This window comes from Calonectris borealis, chromosome 7 (genome assembly GCF_964195595.1).
Source record: "Calonectris borealis chromosome 7, bCalBor7.hap1.2, whole genome shotgun sequence".
Taxonomy (NCBI): domain Eukaryota; kingdom Metazoa; phylum Chordata; class Aves; order Procellariiformes; family Procellariidae; genus Calonectris; species Calonectris borealis.
In genome coordinates, this window is record NC_134318.1 from 25,525,907 (window position 1) to 25,549,126 (window position 23,220).

At 46.0% G+C, this 23,220-nt stretch overlaps 1 protein-coding gene across 1 annotated transcript; it reads right to left on the bottom strand.

Annotated features, from left to right (window-relative positions):
- Nucleotides 1-11,063: 11,063 nt before the first annotated feature.
- Nucleotides 11,064-11,737, bottom strand: FGFBP3 (fibroblast growth factor binding protein 3). The gene has a single exon (XM_075155452.1). The coding sequence runs from the start codon at nucleotides 11,735-11,737 to the stop codon at nucleotides 11,225-11,227; it is 513 nt and encodes a 170-aa protein (XP_075011553.1). The 3' UTR covers nucleotides 11,064-11,224.
- Between the last annotated feature and the right edge of the window lie 11,483 nt (nucleotides 11,738-23,220).

Below are 23,220 nucleotides of genomic sequence, written 5' to 3' on the forward strand. Positions count from 1 at the left end.
GTCTCTTCTGACCCAGTGGAATTACTTTATTTAACTGTGGCTACCTAAAAAAAGCCTCACGTCATTATTCCTAGTTCTCCCTCATACTGAGATCAGAATGGGGTCTGGCATGTAATACTGTAGGGAAACGGCTGTACACACGGTTTGTCTCTAAAAGTTACTCCCTGAACTAAGCTTTTGCTTGTTCACATCGGGGGGGCTTGCGGGTAGTTCAGGAAGGTTCAGGCGGCCGGATGATCTGCCTCTTCCCTGAGCGATACCGGGGGGCCCTATCGCGTTCTCCATCATCACTGCTATCGGTGGCTCCAGAGACCCCCGCGGTCAGAGCTGTCGCTAAACAAATGGCGTTGCAGCCTGCATTCACCTGAAAGACTCGGGCTCTCGTCGTGGCCTTTTGCACCTTCTCCCTTACGGTCCGCAGGGACTTGCTGGGGTGGAGGGCCTCAGGTTCTTGGTTCAGCGTCTGCCCTGCTATCGACTCTGTACCTGATCTGAAGAAGCCCTAGAAGTCTGTTGTGTGTGGCTGGAGCTTCATGATCTAAAATGTTTGAGTGATGTTTTGGATGGCATGTGACAGGAATGTACACGTCCTAAATAAACAGCAATTTCCATGAGGATCTCTGTACCGATAGATAGCAGACAGCCCAGTATCATTTGTATCGCTGGAAATTCCTTTTTCTCTACAGCATTTTGCCTGGTTTCTTTTTTCAGCCCAACTCCGTACTAAGGCAGTTCGACCCAGCGCTCTGTGATAGCCACAATATCCACTGAGAAGCTGAAAGGCATTTCAGTTTAGATAAAAGGGAGGTTTATCCAGCTTGCTCCCACGTAACTTCACACAAAAATATCTGCTGTGGCGCTTTAGTATACACCCTGTAAAAGCAAGTTAGATTAATCCTGGCTGATACTAAAGAACCCAAATTGCAACTGGTAATTTTAAACCTTGTATTTGAGAAGGATCAAGTGAATATATATTTCTAGAAGTCTTTGATTTAGAGAACTTTGCTTGCTTTGAAATAGGATGTTTCTATTCTCAGTGTTCAATCATAAGAGTAAGATCACATCATAATAAAAGCTGCTTGCCATTTTAAGTAGTTTCAAGTAAATAAAGAGTGTCTGCCTGAGAGAAAAGGAACTATGTCCAGCTTGTATTTATAGTCTAGGATTCAAGAAATTAAGTTAAGGAGCCTATACTGCTAATTGTTAAGAACAAAATAGATTAATCTGCATACTAACGATGTAAAATGCATGTGAAATCTATAGCTCCGTATGTGGAAAGCAGCACAAGCGAGACCACCAGTTCTGCCAATCAGTCATTCACATTTCCCACTGTTTTCCTCTATTGTGGCAAAATGTGAGAAGCTGCTCTCAGGCCACACAAACAATGCTCCGTATTGGTCTTTACTGAGGCATGATCAGGCGCCGATGCTGAGACTGCCAGCCTCAAAGAAGTGCTACTGGATGACATCTGGCAGCCTGGCTTTGCTACAGATAGATTTATGAGCTGTGAAAGATGGTCAAATTAACATCTTCTGCATTCTTGATAGGATTAGGGTTTCTGGGACATGCAGCCATTTGCATATTGCCCTGACTTACCACATTAGTATTGTGTTCGTGGCTCATTTTAATAGATTTTTGTGGGGGGCTTTCTCCCTTACCTCCTACCATTTTTCAGTCACCATTGGCAGTGACACAGCTGTGTTGGTTTAACAAACCTAGCAGAAATCGTACTTCTTGCTCTGACTTCTCCCAGTTACAATCTTAACGCAAATCAAGAGCCGCAGCAGTTGTAATAAGCTCTTTCCCTCGGGGAAGGATGCTCTTCACTGGGGACGAGCTTGTGCACACACACACGCACACACGAAGCTGAATGGCTAATGCACTTCTATGAGAGCCCACAAAAGTTGTCCCTGGGAGTTAGAGAGAGAAGATCTCACCCAAGCTACCTCAAGCAATTATTGAAGGTCTTGGAAAGCTTAATTTCATCAATAAAAACTTAACTAAAAACCGTGTTAGCATTAAATGCCTGTTCCTTTCCCACGCAAGACAGACTGCGTGATTTTTTTTCTTTTTGCAATGCTGGTCATCCAATGTTGTGTTGCTAAAATACAGCCTGCGCTTGTCACTAGGCTGGAGATGGCTTCAGTTTGCTGTGTCTCCACTGAGTGACAACGGCCACACACCCCTCGGCAGTTCCCCAGTGCCTGGTGCCTGCCTGGGTGGTGGCACAGGACAAAGCCTCTTCCTGGGGGACAGGGAAGGCTCTGGGCTGGAGACGTTGAGCCCTGGTCAGCACCAGGGCAGGGCTGACAGCAGGGGCGGGATGGCAAAGCAGGTGAGGGCTGGTGGGGTGCGAGCATGGCCAGTGCTGGAAGATGCTGTATGAGAGCACAGGCCACCAAGGGTGGCCATCGTCCCTTCGAGCCCCTAGGGTGGCTCTTAGCCTTCAGGTGTGGGTAGGAGTGATACTGGAGGATGTAAAATGCAGCTTAGATGCACCATTATAGCCCCATTAAATGTAAGGCCAAGGACTGTGTTTCATTCAGCTTCTGATCAAGATACTAGCAGGGAAGCTACTAGCTCATGCCAGCGAGGCCGTGATTTTTGTCATCACAGGAAAAGAATATCACGTCCTCTTCAATAGTCTAACTGGTTGAACATCTTCTCAACCCCACAGCTATTTTTTCTGCCCTCCAGCTTTGTTTTCCAGGTAGAAATAAGCGGTGTAAGTGAGAGACGCTGTGGCAGGACGCTGGAAGGGTGGTTTTGGCTGCACGGGCCGCTCACTGCCTGTGGGGCTTGGAAACAACAGCAAGTGGCCAGCCCAAGCCCAGAAAATACAACTCAGAGCATTTAGACAGCAGGCAAACAGAACTGCAGTTAATTCTGTGTAACCACACAGATTTCAAGTTTTTGGTGATCTTTAGAGCCAGAGATCCATGGCCTTTCCATGCTGCTGCTGGGACACCTGGCACCCTCTAATTGGGTGGATCCCTAATTGCATTCAGTTGCAAGAAACAAACAGCTTATGCTGTAGACTTACAGCCATTTCAAATGAGATTTCAGCAGTCCTATCGCTGAAAGAGCCAGGCTCACCTGCCTTTGGACACTCACTTCAGGACACTCACACCAGCTTCCTGGTGCTGATATGACCATCTGGGGGAACTGACCCAGCCGAAACCTCCCCTGCCCCAGAATGCTTCAACCCAGACTGGTTTCCTGATCTTGTTTGCATAAACACTTGCACTGACATAAAAACATGAGCAATAGCAAAAAAGGAGAAGGACAAGGCTGCCTCTTTCAGCTGCAAGGCCAGCTTCTGCCAGCTGCAGTGGATGGCGTAAGCAATGTTCCCCAGCCTTGGGGTGCTGGTGCGAGATAACCGGGTTAACGGCACACGCATGTGGTGAACAGGATTTCCAAGGTGCGTAGAAAAGAAGTATTCAACAAACCACTATTTCAATTTTACAAAGACTACTTATATGGACTTAGTCCTTACCTAGACTATGTAATAATAAAAAATAAATGAGCTATTCTTCCTCAGGAAATGACAACTTTTCCAGCCTTATCTTCTGAAGTTTTTACACTCGCTTCCATGCTGATTTAACGTTAGGTGGTGCCTTCTCTATAGAGCCAATTACTTTTGCTGCAACTGATGCATGATGGAAATATTTTCATTAACGTCACTCAGGAGTTAGCTCCAAATTTCCAACAAGAAGTCTACTCTGCTCCAGCATCTTAGTTTAAATAACTTGAAAGGACTTAGCATCTCTGAGTCCCACCACACCGTCAAGTTATGGGCAGAAGAACTGCAGACAAGAAAGACATGGACCTGTTGGAGCGGGTCCAGAGGAGGGCCACAAAAATGATCAGGAAGATGGAACACCTCTCCTATGAAGAAAGACTGAGAGAGTTGGGGTTATTTAGCCTGGAGAAGAGAAGGCTTTGGGGAGACCTTATTGTGGCCTACCAGTACTTACAGGGCACTTAGAAGAAAGATGGCGACAAACTTTTTAGCAGGGCCTGTTCGACAGGACAAGGGGGAACGGTTTTAAACTAAAAGAGGGTAGATTTAGACTGGACATAAGGAAGAAATTTTTTACAATGAGGATGGTGAAACACTGGAACAGGATACCCAGAGAGGTGGTAGATGCCCCATGCCTGGCAACATTCAAGGTCAGGTTGGACGGGGCTCTGAGCAACCTGACCTAGTTGAAGATGTCCCTGCTCATTGCAGGGGGGTTGGACTAGATGTCCTTTAGAGGTGCCTCCCAACCCAGTTCTATGATTCTATGATTCTACAGAGGCAGAAACATACACGATCATCTAAGTCTAATTTCCTTGGGCAGCAAAGAGCACAAAGAAGGCAATGAAACGTCTGCATGCTCATGGCAGGTGAGGACTCACATAAAAGGCAGAGCAAGCTGTGACAGATTATATTCTGGTGACATTGGGTGTGTACTCCTAATTTTGTGATGTTATTTCGTTCCTAAGCCACGTTTGCCACGTGGGCACGTTAAAAGGCAGAAGGCAGCCCATGCTAGGCAATTCGGGCTCTCCCCACCGTCCTGGTGCTGGCAGAAAGGGTCAGCCAGAGCCTCTTGGTGGCCCAGTGATGCGTTGTCCCCACAGGTGCCCCCTGCACACAGCTGGCCCTGGCCCCAGGGCTGCCTTCTCTCCCAGAAATGAAAATAGGAGCCTTTATCTCCCTTAGAGCTATAATAACTTCTTAAACCAAACCATTTTTTTCTTTCCTGGTACTGTTTGCCTACAGGACTATGGCACCGTCAAGTTCCTGGCTCAGAGACGTCCATTGAAACAAACTGTCACATTACCGCTGCTATTTACCATGGACTAATAAAGCTTTGAAAAGCCCCCAGAAGCTATTAAGATGCCGTTGATGTGTACGTGTGTGGCGGAGCCAGGCGCCGGAGGACGTTCATTGGCCCTGCGCGGGGTGGGATGACATCAGGCCCCGCTTTCCATAGGGCCTCCAGCTTGCCCCGACGTCTGCTGAGGGCTGCGAGAGAATAGAGCCGAGGGGAGAAAACCTTCACACTACACCCTCTCAGCTCCAATGAGAACACAGGCAGCTTCAGCTGGGGACAAAAGAACTTTTTTTAAAAAAAAAAGCACAAAAACAAAAAGAGGGAGACTGTAGTCTTGGAGCTGCTATTAACCGGAGATGAATCGCAAGAGACCATTTCATGGCGAGGGACTTCAGAGAGAGCAGCATCCCCAAGAGCCATTAACTCTCAGTGAGAGTCGTGATGAAGCCCTTTGCTGTCAGGACAGAAGCATGCATATAAATTTTATACCATTTGTCTTTGAGCAGAGACAAAAGATCAGTTCTAAATCCTCAACATCTTGTCTCGACTAACATGAAATAATACTCTCTTGTGTGGCTGTCTTGTTTCTCTTTTCCCATCAAAAGCATACTAGTGATAAACTTATTCATAATTCTGAAAGGTTTTGCTCTTAAAATTAAAAAAGAAGAAGAAAACACATGGGGTTGAGGCTATATTTATTCCTGTTAGTGCAAATCCTGCTGCTGCTAAGGTCGGTGACTTTGGGAAGCACACAGTACTACTTTTAATTGAAAAGAAGCACAGCTTTGAAAAGTCAGCCACTAGGTTTTCTTCTCCTGCTTTTCACTAAACTACCTCTGAGGATGATACAGCTCACGTATTTTCTAGTTAGAAGTGCAGTCTGAACAAAAATAGTAAATTACTACAGGATTTTTTGCCCTTTTTCAACTAAGAATTCAAACCCTATAGACATTTTGGGACCTAAGACCTTCACTCACTCATGCAAGAAAATCTGCTGAATCCAGTAGTCAGACTAAATAGGGGCTCTCGATATAATTTGCAGAATAAAATGCTTTAAGATCTTTTTTATTAAATTAACAATGTGTGCCGAAATAGATATTACATACAATTTTACGTTTTAGGATTTGGATCTTTTATTGGACCAGATTTTGTTCTGTGTATTTCCTTTGTTAAACAGATATTTTAACTTCAGTACTTTGTGAACATGTAATAAGAAATGATTTAATTCTATGTTCACCATGACCCTTTCATCAAACTTTTTCTCATTTTATGACAGTTTAAATAGAAAATAATGTCATGTTAGCATCTGAAATTAATTACAGCTTAATCCTAAGAAGCCTTATTTTACAAGGCGCAATTATTCCTAGACTTCCTCTGAGAGATGAACATAAAACTTCTCCAGCTGATCCAACAGTGGGTGTAAAATGGGTTTCCCTAGGGTGAATTGCCCGACACGGGGGCTGGTGTGGCGATGGTGCTGTGCGTCTCGGGCACTACCCGGGCAGGCAGCAGAGTCCTCTGCCCAGGGCCCACGCGGCAGCGAGTGGTTATTAAAAGCATGTACCCATCCAGGGTGAAAGGGCCAGCAGCAAGGACAGAGCTCTGAAATATATATATAAAAAATATAATTTATATATAATTTATATAAATAAATACATACAATTTATATATATAAATATAATATTTTTTTCTTTCTTTCTTTGCTGTCAGTGAAGCATCCATGTGTTTCCCTGGTGCACTGAGACCCCACGGGCTGACCCTCAGCGTTTGTCCCTGCCGGCCGGGGCTGCGTGGGAGCCGGGGGAGGCAGGGGGGGTCTCTCCCGTGGGAAGGCTGGAGCCGGCAGCAAAATCGGAGCCGGGCGGTCAGGCCACGCCACTGTTCAGCCAGCGGGAGTGGGGGCTGAGCTCAGGCTGAGCCTTGCGCTCCTCTCACGCCCTCGCCCCCTCGGAGAAACACGCATCATTAACCTTCCGAGTGCTTGAAATAAATTGGGCACAATATTTGCCTTCGGAGAGGCCAGCGCAGACTGTACACACGTCACAAAGCACGGCACACACCGAACAAGGTTAAGCCTTAAAAAGCTGAATTATTTGTGAAGCCGTAGATATTTCATATGCGCTTGTACTGAACAGATCCCTTCCATGTAAGGCAGGAGCGCAAGGGCTGGGAGAGTCAATCTAAGCTCTGTAATGCTGTACGGTTAAAAGCCTCTTCCATGTAACCGCATTTATGAACTGAGCTTGGAATTCTTAAAAATCCAAATTATTACAAAGGAAGGGGTTTAGTGTCTGGCCAAATGACAAAGCCTGCCATTCACTCGCCTCTTGTGTTGCTTGGCTTTACAGTGAGTCTCAAAGTTTGAGGTCTGCAACCCCGGAGCTGTCCCGGGAGCAGCCACCTCGGGGCTGGCAGCTGTGCCGGGGCTGTGTCTGCCGCCGGTGGTCCCCACGCCACGTCTCCTGGCAACCTCCTCCGGCAGTCCCCCACTTTGTTTCAGGTTTCACAGCTACTGACGTTTCTGGGTGAAACTCTCTGCAGCTTAGCCATTTCAAGGTTGTTTTTTTTCTTTTAAATTAACCTCCATAGACTGCTTCCCGCAGTACCGTGGTGCTTGTGCTGGCAGCGACCCACTGCCACTTGTGAGAGTGTCGTCTTCCACTTGTCTGCACTGAGATAGCACGACCTGCTGCCTTTCCATACCGTGTCTAACTCTGCATGTCTTGAAATGGGTTGGGAAGAGGGGAGCAGGAGCAGGAGCAAAGCTCGGCGCTGTTTCTGCAGATCCTGAGTGTGTAACAAATGAAAAGAGGAGAGAGAAAGGAATTTGCAGTCAGTGTTAGTAATGTAGGTGTGTGCGAGAGTACTTGTGTGCTCTGCTGCAGTAACTAATCCACTGAGGACGTACAACTTGCCCGCTAAGCTCAAACTGTAAGCATTTAAAATATGCTTATGACAACTCAGTAACACTGTGGCATCTTAAATTGCAATAGGTATACTATATGTGGCAGTATATTGGCATGCATTGGCTTATTTTAGTTTCAGTTTCCCTTTACAAACCAAGAATAAACGGATAGATGGTCCTTCAGAGGACAAGAGCTAGTCCCGTTGTCCAGACGGGGCAGAGCTCATGTGATGTCTTTCCCTTTCTGGTTACTGGACTTTTCTCCCTCCTCGGTCCAGCATAACTCACAGGCGTTGAGCTGACTTACAGATATGGAAATGCTTTCAAGACACAGCTGTGCCTGTCGAAAGCTGCCGTCACTGTGAGTATCACTGCTATGCTGAATCTCTGGAGATTCCTGTTCTTAGTTCAGCTCTGCTCAGATAGTGAAGAGAGATTTATTTCATTTATTAATTTTGTGATGTCACTTCATAGGAGGGGATTGTTGCAAACAGCAAGACAGCTTACTGTCCGCTTTAACCTTGCAAATTAGAGTAACATCTTGTAATTGTCCCTTCAAAATCAGGAAGTGGTGGAAGAGAGATTATTAGTTTTCTATTTATAAGACCCAGGGTTTTCTATGTGTAAAAAGAGTAATTAAAGCCAGCTGCACTAAAACCATACCCAGATTCAGCATCACTGATTTTTCTCCAAAGGAAAATTAAGAAATGGTATTGCCAGCTGTTGAGATTCTGTTGGAAACTCTAGACACCGAGATACCTGCTTGTATGGTCTCATGAATACATGATGAACTGTGAATTCAAACTGGCTGCCATCTCTACTGAGCAGCCAAAGGAAAGAAAACAATGCTGATTGTGTGCAACATGGCACAAAGCTGATTTTATTTTTTTTTACCCCTGAAAACTTCCGAAGAGTTAGTGCTCCCAGAATTCAAAATCCAGAAGCTAAAAAGTCAATTGATTCTTTTTTTTTTCAGGGTAGCTCATGCTTTTCCTTGAAAGACTGACCTAATATCATGATACATTTAGCTGGCAACACCCTTGTGATGATAACCCAACCTTGCAGCTGCATGTGGGGAAGGTGCCCTCTCGTTAATTATTCCCAGGACCACCTGCCTCTGGGATGGGAGAGCTTATCAGGCCTGCGGGGCAGGCAGCCAGGGCTTGCTCCTAGCAGGCTGGCTATGCTGGCTTTTCTTGCTGAGGACGTTGGGTGGCCAGGAGGAGCTGAGGAGGGAAGGACAAGATGACAGGAGCCAGCCAAGCCAGGAATCGGAGAAGTGGTGAAGGACCACCACAGCTGCAGTGGGAGAGCAGAGGTAAGGCTGGCTGCAGAGTGGATGTGTGGGCAGATTTGGGTGGCTGAACTAAATCTAGGGGGGTGACAAGTACGTGTTATGGTGGAGCTGTCATAGGGCTGGAAAGGAACAGAACCTGTTGGAGGTTGGCTACAAAGCCTCCCTGTGTTTGGTTTGCTTAGCTGGTGGTGTCAGCTGTCACCTAACCATGGGAGAGGATGAAAATGTTCAGCTGGAAGCAAAAAGCCACAGTCTTCCCTGTTAAAAACAAATCTGAGGATCTGACTGTGGGTTTCCAGCCTTTGGGATCTGCAAGGGCTGTAAGTCAGGAACTGTTTCTCTCTTGTCTGGGTTAAGTTTAATTTCAAATAGTTAAAGTTCTTGTTCAGCTCAGTTGCATCATGTCTGTAGGCTGCTGTGCTTAGCTGTGAGGCTGAATAACACTTTGTCCCAATAAGCTTGATCAACAGCTTAGCTGTGAAATTCAAACTTTTGCTACACATTGTTACCATTTTCCTTGTATGAAAAGATGGAATTCTGTAATCCAGCAAGGTAAATAATGCTGCCATTAGAATATATATGACATGACTAAACATTCCTCTATCAGTAACGCTAGAGCTTTGACAGAGATGTATTTTCCTGAGGCAGAGAGCTGGTTACACAGTGACCACTAGCCTTGCAAAAATAGTGCTGGCTTCCTCTTCTAGCCCAGCTGCTTCCCCAAATGGTTCTTCAGGTCACAAAGAAAATACACCTGGTGCTTCCTGATGTGACTGCTCCTTTGAACCCTCTTGTTTGAGGGCAACTGGGTTTGATTTTTGACATTGTCCTGTCTGCTTTATCCATGGCTTATGTGGTTGTTTTACTGCACCTGTGAGGGATTTGATGTTTAATCACTGGTCCTGTCGTGTGTGAGGGGACCGCGATGGGCACTCTGCCGCTGCAGGGATACCGCTCCTCTGCGCTCCATCTGCTGATGCAGTGAAGTGTTCCGCTTCAGGAATAATGTATGAGAAGCAGCCCTCTGAGTGACTGCAGGGCTAACTTGAAGATATCTCTGCGGAACAATTAAACCAATGTAATCCTTAATCAAATGCCTCTCTGCAGACAGGTGTTGTTTCAGTTTCTGCACAAGTGGCTCCCCAGGAGCTTCTTTTTTATGAACGAAGGGGCTAGGTCCTTCCCCCATTTACCTCAAGTGCAGCCCTGCTTTCTGCACAGCTGTACTGGGCAACGGGGCAGGGAAGTTGTTGATGCACAGTCGGGGGTGGGCTGTTGAAACCACAACCCCTTTTTGTAGAATCTGAGTGGGATGTGTCTAGAGGAGAGAAATCGGGACTGGGGAAAACCTGAGCTTTCCGTACCAAAATGTAGCACAGAATCGTGCTTCAGTAAGTGGATAAAGTATTTAGCACCTCAAACCCCTCTTCTCCCTTGGTAAAACAACTTGCCTACTTCAACACTATGTCCCTCTAAATGTGCCTGCTGCTTTGGCCTCAGCTCATTAGCCAGGTGAAACTCCATTAACCTCCAAAATACAGCCTCTGTACCTAGCTGCTTCTGAGTTTCTCAATCTTTTCACAGCTGGTTTCTCACCCAACTCTGTTCAATGTTCCTGTTTGAAGTCAGTCAGTGATTATCTGTTCTGTGGGAACAGGACCAGCCTGGCTTGTTTAGCTTGTGAAATCTTTGTAAGCCAGAAAGTTTTTTCTAGGACTTACTGTTTAGTGAAGTCTCAGTTGTTCCTTATTTTGGAATAAATGTTCGTTTTTCTAGTTGGGCAATTTCACTGTAACTTTAACCTTTAGGCTTATAGAAATTGATTTGGGGGAGGGAATAGTTGTCTCCCGGTGTTTATGTCCTTTGAAAAACTTTAATGTATTCAAATACATGAACTGTCCCTAGATGCTCTCATCTGTTAGCTGACAGATGTCACGTGCGTTGTTCAGCAGCGTAACGGTGCTGCAGGTGTTACACGGCTTTGACGAGAAAAGAGTTACGTGAGCTTCTTGTCATGAAACAGTTGCCACTTTATTGGAGAGGAAAAGAGGGAAGCTGACAAAGTCGAGGGTCGCCGCCGGCAGGCGGGCGAGGGCAGGCAAGGCTGGGAGGGCGGCCGGCGGCCGGGCGGGCAGGGCAAGCCCTGGCCGGGGCAGCGGCGGCCGCGCTCCCTCCCGGCGGGGCGGGGGCGGCTCAGCCCTCCCAGAAGCCGACGAAGAAGCTGCACAGCGAGTGCCACCGCTCGGCGCAGTAGGTCTCCGCCGGGTCCTCGGTGGGCTCCACGGTAGCGGCCGGTGCGGAGGGCCCGGGGGCGGGCAGCAGGCGGAGCTGCGCCTCGGGCGGCGCCCGGCCCGGGCCGCAGAGGCGGGCGCTGAGCGGGCCGCCCTGGGCGCAGGGGTGCCGCCGCCGCCGCAGCCTGCCCAGGATCTGCCGCCAGTACTGGCGGCTGCGGGTGCCGTAGGCGGGGCAGCGCCGCGGCTCCCCGCGGTAGGCGCAGCTCCGCACCGCCCCGCCGCCCGCCGGCGGCCGGCAGCTCAGCCGCAGCTCGCTGGCCTCCGCCGCCGAGCGCAGCTCCCAGCTGCAGCGGTGCTGCTCCGGCGTGGAGAACCGCCCCGCCTGCACCGCCTCCTCCGCCCCCCGGCCCGCCCCGCCGGCGGCGGCGGCGCCCAGGGCGGCCAGGGCCAGCAGGGCCAGGGGCAGCCTCATCTCCTCGGCGCCGCGGGAGCCTCCTCCGGTGCCTCAGCGACGGAGCGTCCCGGCACGGGGCTCGCCGGCCCGCCGCATCCCCCGCGCCCTGCGGAGACACGGACGCTGCCGGGCGGGTGCCCCCGCTGCTCCCACCCGCTGCCCGCCCCGGCGGGAGCGCAGCCCCCGGGGTCGCCCCGGCCTGAGCCGGGTGGCGTTTGTTCCGGCGGAGGGAGGCAGAGCGGGCTTGTCCCTCCACAGTCGTAACCCCCGGGGCTTTGAGCTTGTTTCCCCCCGCCCCGCCGGCTCCGCTGACGGACCGCCGATGGCGGCGGGGCCCCGGGACCACCCCAGCCGGGAAGCCGTAACCCGGGGGCAGCGTGAGGCGGGAGCCCGCACCCGCCGGCTGCAGCATCAAAGCAGCGAGCGGCCGCCGCTCGGCAGCCAGAGCCGGCTCCCGGCAAACCGCTGCCCCAAAGCCCCGTCGTTTCTCCCCAACGCCCCCCGGTGTTTTCCGCTCTCTCCCGAGGGCACTCACGGCGCGCTGTGGGGTGGGTGGAGGTGCCACGGGCGTGCGCGGCCGTCTGCGCTCTCCGGCTGCTGGCGGCGGGGCCGGGGCCGGGGGTTATCAATGGCCGGGGGCTGCCCCCGCCGACGCCCCTCCCCGGCCCGCCGCCCGCGGGGGGACAGCGCGGGGACACGCGGGGAGCTCTGTGCCTCGACGGCACCGACTTGCGGGAAGTTCCCCGAACCCCCCCGCTCCCCTTTTGTTCGAGAAAACCGCACGCCGGTACCGCAAAACCATCCCGTGCTGCGGCGGCCGAGGGAGCGGGATCTGGGTGCGGAGCCGGGCAGCGGCGGTTGTGCGGGGACCCTCCCTGCGGGGAGGAGGAGGGGGGATTCTGGCGGACGAGAATCGATTTATTTATTTTCCTTTGAAGTTGACGGAGTTAGATCACAAAAAGGGAATCTCGTTTAGGAAGTAAAATATCAGTGTGGGTTGTTCTGGGATGGTTATTTTTTGTTAATGTGGAGGCAGGCTTCTATGGGGGGGTGTTTAAAAAAAAAAATGCGCAAAGCTTCAAGAGAATGTAGCCATGATCTTTGTGTTACTGCATGTTTGGGGATGGGAGATCAGACACCAGTTTTGGGAATCTCTGGTCGGACTAGACTCTCAAAATCCACATGTGCTTACGTTTCATGGGTGATGATGTACTTTGCACATCTGTTCCAAACCACTTATCACTCTGACCCTCTTAGGAAGATCAAAGACAAGCCCTCGAGTTCCTAGCAGCTCCCCGCTGTCCCTGCGGTAGCGGGTCAGCAGAAGAGCGTGTCCCTGCTCAGCGTGCTGAGCCCAGCACCGCATGGCAGAGACGTTCCTCACCCAAGGCACTTGCAGGGGAGGTCCAGGTTGTCCCCTGAGCTGTCACAGGCTTTTAGAAAGATTATTACTGAGCTTTCTATATAGATACACCCATATCCCCCATGTGTATTTATACCCTATATTTACATTGATGTGGAGATACTATCCAGACCATTGTACTGTCAGTGTAATGCACTAGTTGAACTGCAGCTATCGTAAAGCAGGCAGGGCTGCGGGCACAACGCAGGCTGAGACCAGCCCCGGCTCCTGTCCCTCAGTGGGTCGCGGGGTCACACCCGCCCCAGTACGCGGGGACACCCACTCGGGCTGCATGTCAGCCACCACCCGGGCTGGAGCACGGCAATGTTGTTGGTAGAGCAAAGCTAAAATGTAGCCTTCTTTGCACAAGAAGATAAATGTTGCTGTAATGAACACTGACTGGGACAGTGACATCTGCTCCAGGCTTTCTTCTTGTGTCATCCCTCCTTTACAGAGACTTTACACTAAAGTGCTTATAGTAGGGTAAAGTCTGGCAAAGCATCCCAAAAGAGTGCCTCAGTTACACGTGGATATTTGGGGGTGCTAGCACCCCTTTAATCTTTCCTCATGGGGCGGTTCTATTTTGAACAAATAATATCCAGTGGGACTCCATGGAGGAGAGAGAGAGGCTGATACTGACTCATTTATCTTTCTATACAGTAAGTCCTAAAAAGGAAAGACTTCTGCAGAGACTGAGAGAATGACTGCTGGAGAAGAGGTGGGATGCAGAGTCCTTTCTCCAATTCAGGGGAGGGGGGAGCATTTTCAGATAGATCTCCCATTTCCTAGCTGCATTTCATTCTTGGAGCTCTCCCTAGTTGGTTGTTTGGGGTGGGGGGAGGGGAGGACAGCAAGGGAGAGAGGGTCATGAGAAGGAAATAAAATGGCTTAGGCAACAAACCATAGGAGAGGGTTTACAACCAAGAATCTCACGTGGAAGCTGGTATCTCCTTCTGTCCTGGAGTTACATACGTAACTATCTCTGAAAGACAAGGCTTAGCTGACTGTTAGCTGTCTGTGGCTCCTTACGCGACATGCTGGATTGTGTAAATCCCTTTTGTGAGCGCTGAGGACTTCCCATGGGCTGTAGGAGGTCTTGGCATCTAACTTTGGGCTGTGGGTACCGTGGGGCATCATAAAGAACTGCATTGTGACTTTGAAAACTCTCTGTGGCTCCAGGGAGCATAAGGCACATCATGTGCCTTAGCTTATTAGTCCACCAGACCTTGGAGTTGCTTTCAGATTAAGTTCTGACCACCTGTAATTGCTATATATTATTACACTGAGATCCTTGGCCATTTTCCACATTCTTGCTATCATTTATGCAATGTGAAATGAAGTTGTCTAATGTGTTTGAGGTCAGTTTTGTAGCAGGTTATCCGAAGTGTATCAGGTTTAGAGGAAAATATTACCGTGTGTTTTAATTAATGTTTTGCTGTTTTACTTTTTGGACAGTTTACTTTAAATCTCATACAAGTTATTACTGTTCAGGATCTAAGGAAAGAAAATGAAACAGAATGAAAGCTTGCCTAGCCTCCCCATAAAGTAATTTTATCCTCCTTATTCTTTACCATGTTCTCCTGGTACCTATATTTACACACACATTTTCCTCCATGATTGTGACTCATCTTTTGCAGTAAAGCAGATGTTAGTCTCTGAAAGTCATTGCGTCTATATTAATTTTCCTGCACATGCTACAATTTTATCTCTTGGTTTTGATGGGGATGAGGGGGGAAGGGGGGAAATCGTTTTTACATTGCTAAAATCACTGTATCCTTTTGTTCTGTGTTTGCAGTTAAAATAATCCAGTTAGTCTGTGTTGCTGCTGTAGCTGGGGTTTGACTTCTCTTTCCCTACCGTCCCCCTCGCCTTAGCATATAACCTGTATAGTACTAGAAGTCAGCTGGTTATGGAGTTATCTTTGAAAACGTGACCAGTGCGCGCTGTGGCAGACGTACTTGCCTCCTATCTGCAGGGAGCCTGAAACAAATCTCTGAGGAGCTGATGGGCCTGTCCATCTAAGGAAATGAAATAGCGTGCTTACTGTGTGACTCCTGCAAGGAGACTAAACCAGAAGGGGTTACAGATGTACCGTGTTAGTTTGCAATTTGGACTCCAATCCAAATTCTAACCCAAATTCAAAGTCAACGTGAACACTCACAGGAACAGTCTAGGCCATGGGGTTCAGCTCGATGGAGAGAAGTGTAAGATACAGGTCTGAAACACCTGTGCAAATCCAAGATGATGGGTGCTGACTAAGTAACGTGTCTGCAGAAATGTGTGTAAGGCTACAGGGAATCACAAGCTGAATGTGAGGCAACGTTTTTTATGCAACTGCGAAAAAGGCAGACACATAAATAAGGGTATCGCCTATAAGACACAAGAAATAAGGCATGGGCTAAAGCCAGGCATTGGCTGGGGCATTGTATCCAGTTTTAAGCATTACTCTTCAAAAAAGATAAAGATCAACTGGATTGAGTCTGCAGAAAAAAAAGAGAATATCACAGGCCTAGAGAACTTGATTTATGATGAAACAATTTAAGCAATGGGCTCGTTAACCTAAAGAAGAAAATAACTAAGAAGGCAAATATGGCAAAAGTAAAAATCCAATCACTGCTTAAAGCTGTCTCCTTCTTATGCATCTTTCCATTTCAGAAGTTCAGACCATCGCTTTAATCACACTTTTCATTGGCCAATGAATAAATTATCTTGTTAAATTTAACTTAAGCTATAGTCTGTTTATAGGCCACTTCACCCACATTGAAGATACAGTACAGGAAACTGGGTTAGGGCTTTGACTTCAGGGTTTTGAGCTTTGAAAAGTCAGCTGAGATAACCATTTGTTTTTTATGAAAGTTCCAGTCACTGTGGAGAATAATACTTATTTCTCTTATTCTAGCCTCTAGGATTGCAGCAACAATTGTTAATGATTGCAAGAATAGTTTTGATTTACAAGTGGAGAGTAGCCAGTCTCTCCAGCCCTGTCATTATAAGCCCCTTTTCAGAGAAGTGGGTAGTGTAAAGAACGTTGATGATTCATAAACCTAAATTGTTTTAAATATACAACATGAGCATAGCTGTGTTTAACCTACTTGTTTGAGCTATCAGTTTTCTGATTTCTTGTTACTGGCTCAAGAGAATAAAATCATATTTAATGTGGTAATAAGCACTGTCTAGAGGGAGATAGACTGAGCTTCTCAATTACCTGTTTTTGTTCAGGGCAAGCCAAGCTCTGCATGGTATAAAAGACAAAAACTGGTGGCTGAAGAGCCATGCAGAGACAGATTTCCCAATTTGGTCATGAAGCAGAATAAAATATTTCCTTACACTGGGAAGGTGCCTAGCAGTCCCATTCATCTCTGCTGGGCACCTCAGAAGTTCAATCCCTACAGGGTATCATGTATTTACTGGCTTTACTGGTAGAGGTGTCTTAATGCTTCATGTCCAGTTATGCTGGAGGATCGTCTGAATGCAGACAGTTGTCAGGTCCCTCACTCTGAGCTAGAGCGCTGCAAGGCAAAGTTGTGAAGCATTTTCATCATCTTTCCCCCTTCCATCACAAGCTGGCAAATAAGCATGACTACTGAAAAGTTTTGTAAGATTATTTACAGGTTAATACATTATTAGCACCTTTGACCTGCAGATAGCTGAAATTCTGGTGGTTGTGTCCTGTTTCCAATAGTATAGAAGGAACAAAGTGAAACAAGAATTTCCTTGCTCAAATTTTCCTTCCTAAGTTTCTTCTAGATCCTATTTAAGCACTTCTCTAGGGTCAGACTGATGCCTTTGTCCAGGTTTTTGGTGTGTTTGTGTATTGGTTCTTTCCTTCCTGCCAATAAAGTTCCAATGAAGTTCAACCCAACCTTTCATTTAAAAGATGGCTTTTTGCAAAATGATAGAAAAGTCAAAGAAACTGCATAGTACTGATCAGAGATTAGCAGATTTATAAGTCAATTTCTTATGCTGCAGAATCCGTTTGAAACCATCCATATGCCCATCCTTCAGTCAACAGATCGTGCTGCTGCTGAGCGTTCTCTTGGAAGCCAGGCCATTGCAGGGCACTTCAGAATCATCCCAGAATACGGTTTCTCCTCAATTCATTTGCTTTAGCAAAAAATGTTCCACATATGTTCCCGCCATCTTTTCCGTCTCACATTCCCTGCAGGTTTTTTCACAAGCTGCTCTGAGTCATTCACCTTGTGTTCTCCAGTGCTCTGTTTTTCACACTGGAGTTCAGGAAATCTTAGTGATTTGAGTTTCTGGTAGTGGTTCCTTTGCGCCATAGGAACCGCTTTGTTCCTTGCACCATGTGTATATTCCTTTATTGCTTTGACTTGTACATTCTCAACTCAGATTGTTGTATTTCTGATTAGAGATACATAACTACATGCTAATTTTTCTAAGCATGTCATTTTTCATATTTAAAATGCCACCTCTTAAATGTTTTCTTCTATAATCTGCCTTCCACTGTGAGGATGCTTCTTTTTCACTTGTGTAAAGGTTACCATGCTTATTCTTTACCTTCATAAGCAAACTTATGAAGTTTTTTCATTTCTTTTTCTCAAATGTTTGTCAAAGAGTCATTGTTGTCTCCTTTCGCGGAGAACCCACATGACCACTATTTCCTACCTTCATTCTTTACTGTATAATTAATGGACTGACCTCGGCATTGACAATGCCCCTTGTTGAGCTTGGTATGGGAGCTGCTAAAACACCCTTATCACTCCAGGCTTTTCTATCAGCTGATCAAAATTTTAAGTCTTGTGAAAGGCTGAACTTCAGCTTTGCCTTTTCCATTCTTTAAGCTTGTTCAAAATAAATCAGCCTCTGGCCTCTAATAGTGAAGGAAATCGCAGAAAGAATTTATTTCAGCTACTACTGAACAGAGGACTTCATTAGGATATCAAAAAAGACCATTTCCTTTCATAGAACTTATGGCTGGTCATCCTACAGTCGGTTTAAAGAAGCAGAAAAGATATTCCTTGTTGTGGCAACACACACAGAGACCTATGTGTAATTAAAAAAACATGCAAGTATTGTAGAATGAAAATTAGTTGCCTTTTAAATTGATCTTGGCCACTTATTTTAGACACAGACAGAAGGGGTGGGGGGAACCCATTTAATCTGAACACTTCTGAAGTGTTAGAATTAACTCAACAAATGCATCTTGAGACTATTTCTTTGTTGTCTTTCACAATGTAGGTGACCAACATGCTATGAAAGGCTTATTTCATTATTTAAGTGAGAAGAGTAGGTAAAGACTAGAAGGGAGGGGAGCTGAAATGATGCAGGAGATCAGCTATTAAAATGTCACCAGAGAACGCTTGTGTCAGATGGTGTGAGGGAGCATTTGTATTCAAGGAGCAGCAGGCATAGGCGTGAGGATAGCAGACGGCTGGTGATATAAAACCTGGTACTGCAGCATGAACTCCCCATTCGCCATGTGTGGGAGGAAGCCTGTTGCGCAGATCACCGAGAAAACTCAGAGAGGTGGGATTGCTTCTTATTTTTCTTCTTTTTGTGAAATCTAAGGAAATTTCACATTCTGAAAATGCATGTTTTGAGGGTTTCATCAACAAAATGTAGTTGCAGAGCTTTTCAAAAAGGAAACAAATTATAATTATTTGACAACCAAGTTGTAAACAGAAGACTGAGTTCTTTAAAATAGATTAAACGTCTTGTGGTTTGAATAAAAAAACTTCAAAGCTATATATTGGAATACAAGTTTAAAAAAAAAAAAATTCTAGATCAAAAGGTCAGATCTACCAGGCTCCAGTTAAAATTCCAGAAAACCTAAATGGCAGATTTATAAAACATACAATAAACTGACCTGGTATGTTTAATTTTATTTCATAAAAAATAATAGAAATAGTCTATTTTTTCTGAAGAAAAATGGAACATGGATAATGCTTTCTATATATCATCACAGGAAAGAACCTCACCTGAAACTGGAGCAAGTTCAGACATTTAACTTGTCCAGACATCCAGTTTATTCAGAGCTTAATTCTCTTACCAACTGCTCACAAACTGAAGGCTGGAGATTGGTTTTCCATGGTGTGAGCTGATATGTAGACTATTACAAAGAAGAGTAAATGTCAAAAGAGATAATTATGAAAGATGTCATGTACCTAAAAGGCGGATGTTTTTAAAAAAAACCAACCAAAACAAAACGTTTTTTATGGGTTATGTTTATTTTTGTATTGTGGTTTTGTCTAAAGATCTGAGGTAGTGGGGAGAGTGCTGGCGTATTGGACACTAGCAAACAATGAAGTTGGCCCTGCCCTGTAAATTAAAGTTATTTTTATGGGGCAGAAATACACAGGCTATGCAAGCCTATGTAAACTCTGACAACATATGATTCACGGCTCTTGTATGACAAAATTAAAACCAGTTTGATATTGTGTTTTTTAAGTAGAACTATACTAGGCATAAGTATCAAATAAAAAGCCACCATAACAAAGAAACATCAAGGAAAGACACCTGATTAAAAGGAGAACTAAGAACCTAATATTAATAAAAGCAGCTGAGCAGTATATTCTTGCTTGTGTGTGTTTGCCTTGACACTACACAGGCCACCGAGTTTCCAAAAGGGTGTTTTCTGGTTTGATACAAATGTGCATCCTGTCACCAAGCATTTGCTGCAGGCACAGTTTTTCAAGCAATTCTGGCATTTTCTTTTGTGTGTTAGAAAATATGGTATTTTATTCTTGTGGTAGAAGATATAGAATAATCTGCCCATAAAAGCAAGTAACAGTAAACACTGCACTTGTACATTTTTACCCATCTGTTTTCTTGTTTGAGTTTGCTATTGCTAGCTCTTTGGTCCGGATCCCTAAAAGCCCAAGTGCACCGTAGCTTCTGTGAGTTCTGCTACCAGGCTCTGCCGGCGCTCGTAGTCCTAACACGTCTATGAAAGGCTTCTGGTACACGTGGAGAACTTCACGTAGGCAGTTGTGGAAAGTTTGGAAATGATAACAGAATTTATACCTAAAACATATTTTTCTCTTCACGTACCATAGCTGCTGCTCTTTCCAAAGAATATAATTACTTTCCCCATTGCCTTGCTACTCTCAATGTGTACCAAGGGATTAGCAAAGTAGGACAGAATTGGACAACTGATAAACTGAAGTTCCTTCTCTTATTTCTTAAGCATGATAAAAATAATTCTAAGAGGTTTTTTCCCCTCAATTTAGAAAGAAAAATGAATCACAAAACCTAGAAACCTTTTTTATCCTGCGCTAGTGCTTCAGAGTTGTGGAGAAACTAGTTAATTCATCCCCTTTGCTCTGCAAGGAAGGAAATGGGTATTATGTTTATGGTACATACAGCAAAACTGAAATGCAGGTAGAATGTGTTCCCATCCCTAAATCAGGAATGTCAAAAACCCAGGCATCCTGACAGACAGCCAGACAAGTCTATCCTACTGGAGATGTGGGCTGGCTCTGACTGTATTTTGGTGAGGTCCAAAGGGGAAAACCACATAAACAAAGTTCTGCCCTGACACTCTGCTGCTGTCCTTGTGCTGCAGCCCACCACCCCCTCGGCTATGTGGTGGACTGCATCGCTGGGTGACCACCGAGCTTCCAAGCAGGACCTGGGACTTGTTAAGCCTGGAAAGGATCATTCTTTGGTATCTACATTTTAATCTTTCTTAAGACCTGATGTTTCTGAAAGACGTCTTCCCATTGTGGACTGAGTAGATCCAGAAGAAAGCTGCTTGTTAGAGACAGAAGACAAGAGGTGTCCAGAGTGTTAGTTCCATCGCTGGCCAAAGCACCCTGTGCATGCACTTCGCCCTTCTGTGCGATCTCTCTACATCCAACGTGGGGAGGTGTGTGTCTTTTCTTCTGTTAGCAGATTATAGTTGCTTTCCCCTTTCTGCATCCTGGTCTCTCTGGGCCTAAAAGGCTCCATCAGAAATGGAAAATTATTAGGAGAGCATAGTGATGAGACCTTTATAATTACCAGGTCAGGTGGTAACAGAATCACAGCAAATACCACAGTATCAGGCAGGGAAGGAACTGCTTGTAGTGTTTGCAGGATGCATGGTAGCAGGCAATATAGAGCAGTGGGATTGCATGCAGGCAGATTGAAATCTAGGAAAAATCTGTTTTGTGGATACAAGGTTGCATGATGTTAGATGCTTAGCCTAAAGGCTATCAAAATCGCAATGACCCATTCTGCTCAGTACATCCAGTTCTTTCAGGTTAACCCCTTGGGGGTGCTGAAATTCTTTGTATTTTCCATTGTGACATGTATCAGTAGACTGAAGTTATAGAAGTCTCTGTTCCTGGAGCAATATGCCACGAAGAGCTTTTCTCCTTTCTTACCACACGATACCCTTGCCAAGAGTGATGGGTCTTCTGCCTCTAAAACCTTATAGCCTAAGTCAGAATATAATGTTAATGAGGAAAACCGGCTGTTTCATTGAAAACACACTATAGCTGAGGCTAAGAGACAGGCGATGAGCATTTCCTGAAGGAAAATGTATGATTTTTTCTAAGTAATACAGAAATATTAGTGTCAATACTCAGTGGTATTAAACTACATGAAGTTTTTCCGCTGTATGGCTGTTCTGCCTTCAAGGTTACTTCTTTTTTTTATTGTATATAGATTTCCTTCATCTTCCTTCAGTGTATTTCCCAGGAATGACTCTTTTGACTGGACTGCAGGGGAGCAGGCATGTTGTTGCAACACCTAGGGAGAAAAAAATGTGTTTGGAAGCATATGACTTGAGGCATTGTTTGAACTCCGCTTGTGGCACCCCAAAATTACACATTTCAGCTTTATAAAGTAAGACATACTAAACAACAACTGAAGCTCAAGAAGATATTTACAATTCAAATTTTTTGCCTGTCCAGCTTGCTTGTCTCTGAAAGTTAGGCTTAAATTCACAAAGGGGATTATTCAGAAGCAAAATAAAATGTTTTTCTATTAAAAAAAAAAGGTAATGCATATTCAGATAAGCAGCTCTTGTGCATTATCTGGAAGCAAAAGTGATGGTAGTAGTAAGCGCAGTGACCTCAGCTTCAAATAAAATCAGTTTATTTGAATTGTCAGATATCAGCGCAGCACAAAAGGCATTACACTTTATCTCTATTCCCTTCTCCCTGGACTAGCCCCAGATGTGTCTCTGAGGATCATCACAGCAACTTTTTACCCCTCTTCAAGGAAATGGCTTCCTCTACAAACATCTTTAAAGCTACTTTATGCTCCTTCAGTAGCACAAGTTGCCAGTGGTACAGTGAAAATCTAGCCCTTGTTTGAAAGAAGCCTGCAGTAAGCTGTGTCCCAAAGCTGTGTCCCAAAAACACCCTATTGTTCCCAGTAATTGTTGCTCTATATATGTTACGCTTTCTTATGCCTTGTAAACACACATTTTATGAAGTCATTTAGGCTGCTATCTTAATACCTATTTAAATCTAGCCTTAAACAGTTCTTGAAATGCATCAGTGGTGCAGAACTTTTATTGCAGCTCCATCAATAAAAATTGCTTTTGGTTTCGAGAAGAGTCTTCCTATGAGTAAAATGCTGTTAGGCTGGGTTAAAAAGCAGCCTAGGTGGCCGGACTGGCCCTGTGGTGAACACCTGAGGTCAGTGCTAAAGTGTTAAGACAAAACTGGGGGTCTTACAATATGCAGCTGGAAATGGAAAGTGGGAAAGGAAACAAAAGCAGAAGTAGTCACTATTATCTTTTAAGAACTGTTTGAAAGGAGAACATCACACTGGAGGAACGTCAGCATAAATGTAACAGCAAATGTGGCTTTTGGTGTTGATGTCACTTATCTAACCATTTGGTTTGTAAAGGATTCTCCTCTTCCAAGCTCTTTCACGAACGCTGTGAAGAAGACGCGGGACGGCACAGTCTGTCACACAGCAAAAGAAGGCGCAGTCGCAGGCCCAGCGCGCCGGTGCCCTGCACCACGCTGTTAGCTGCATGGCTGCCGCAGCAGGAGTAGGCAGGACCAGAAGGAATGGAGCCACAGGAAAGGCCACGGGCGGAGCGCCTCCAGGAGGTCCTGTTCATGCGGGACAGCCACCCTCCCCAGGTGCCCGCGGCCTGGGAAAGGGACAGGCTTTTGAGAATAGGGGCAAAGTC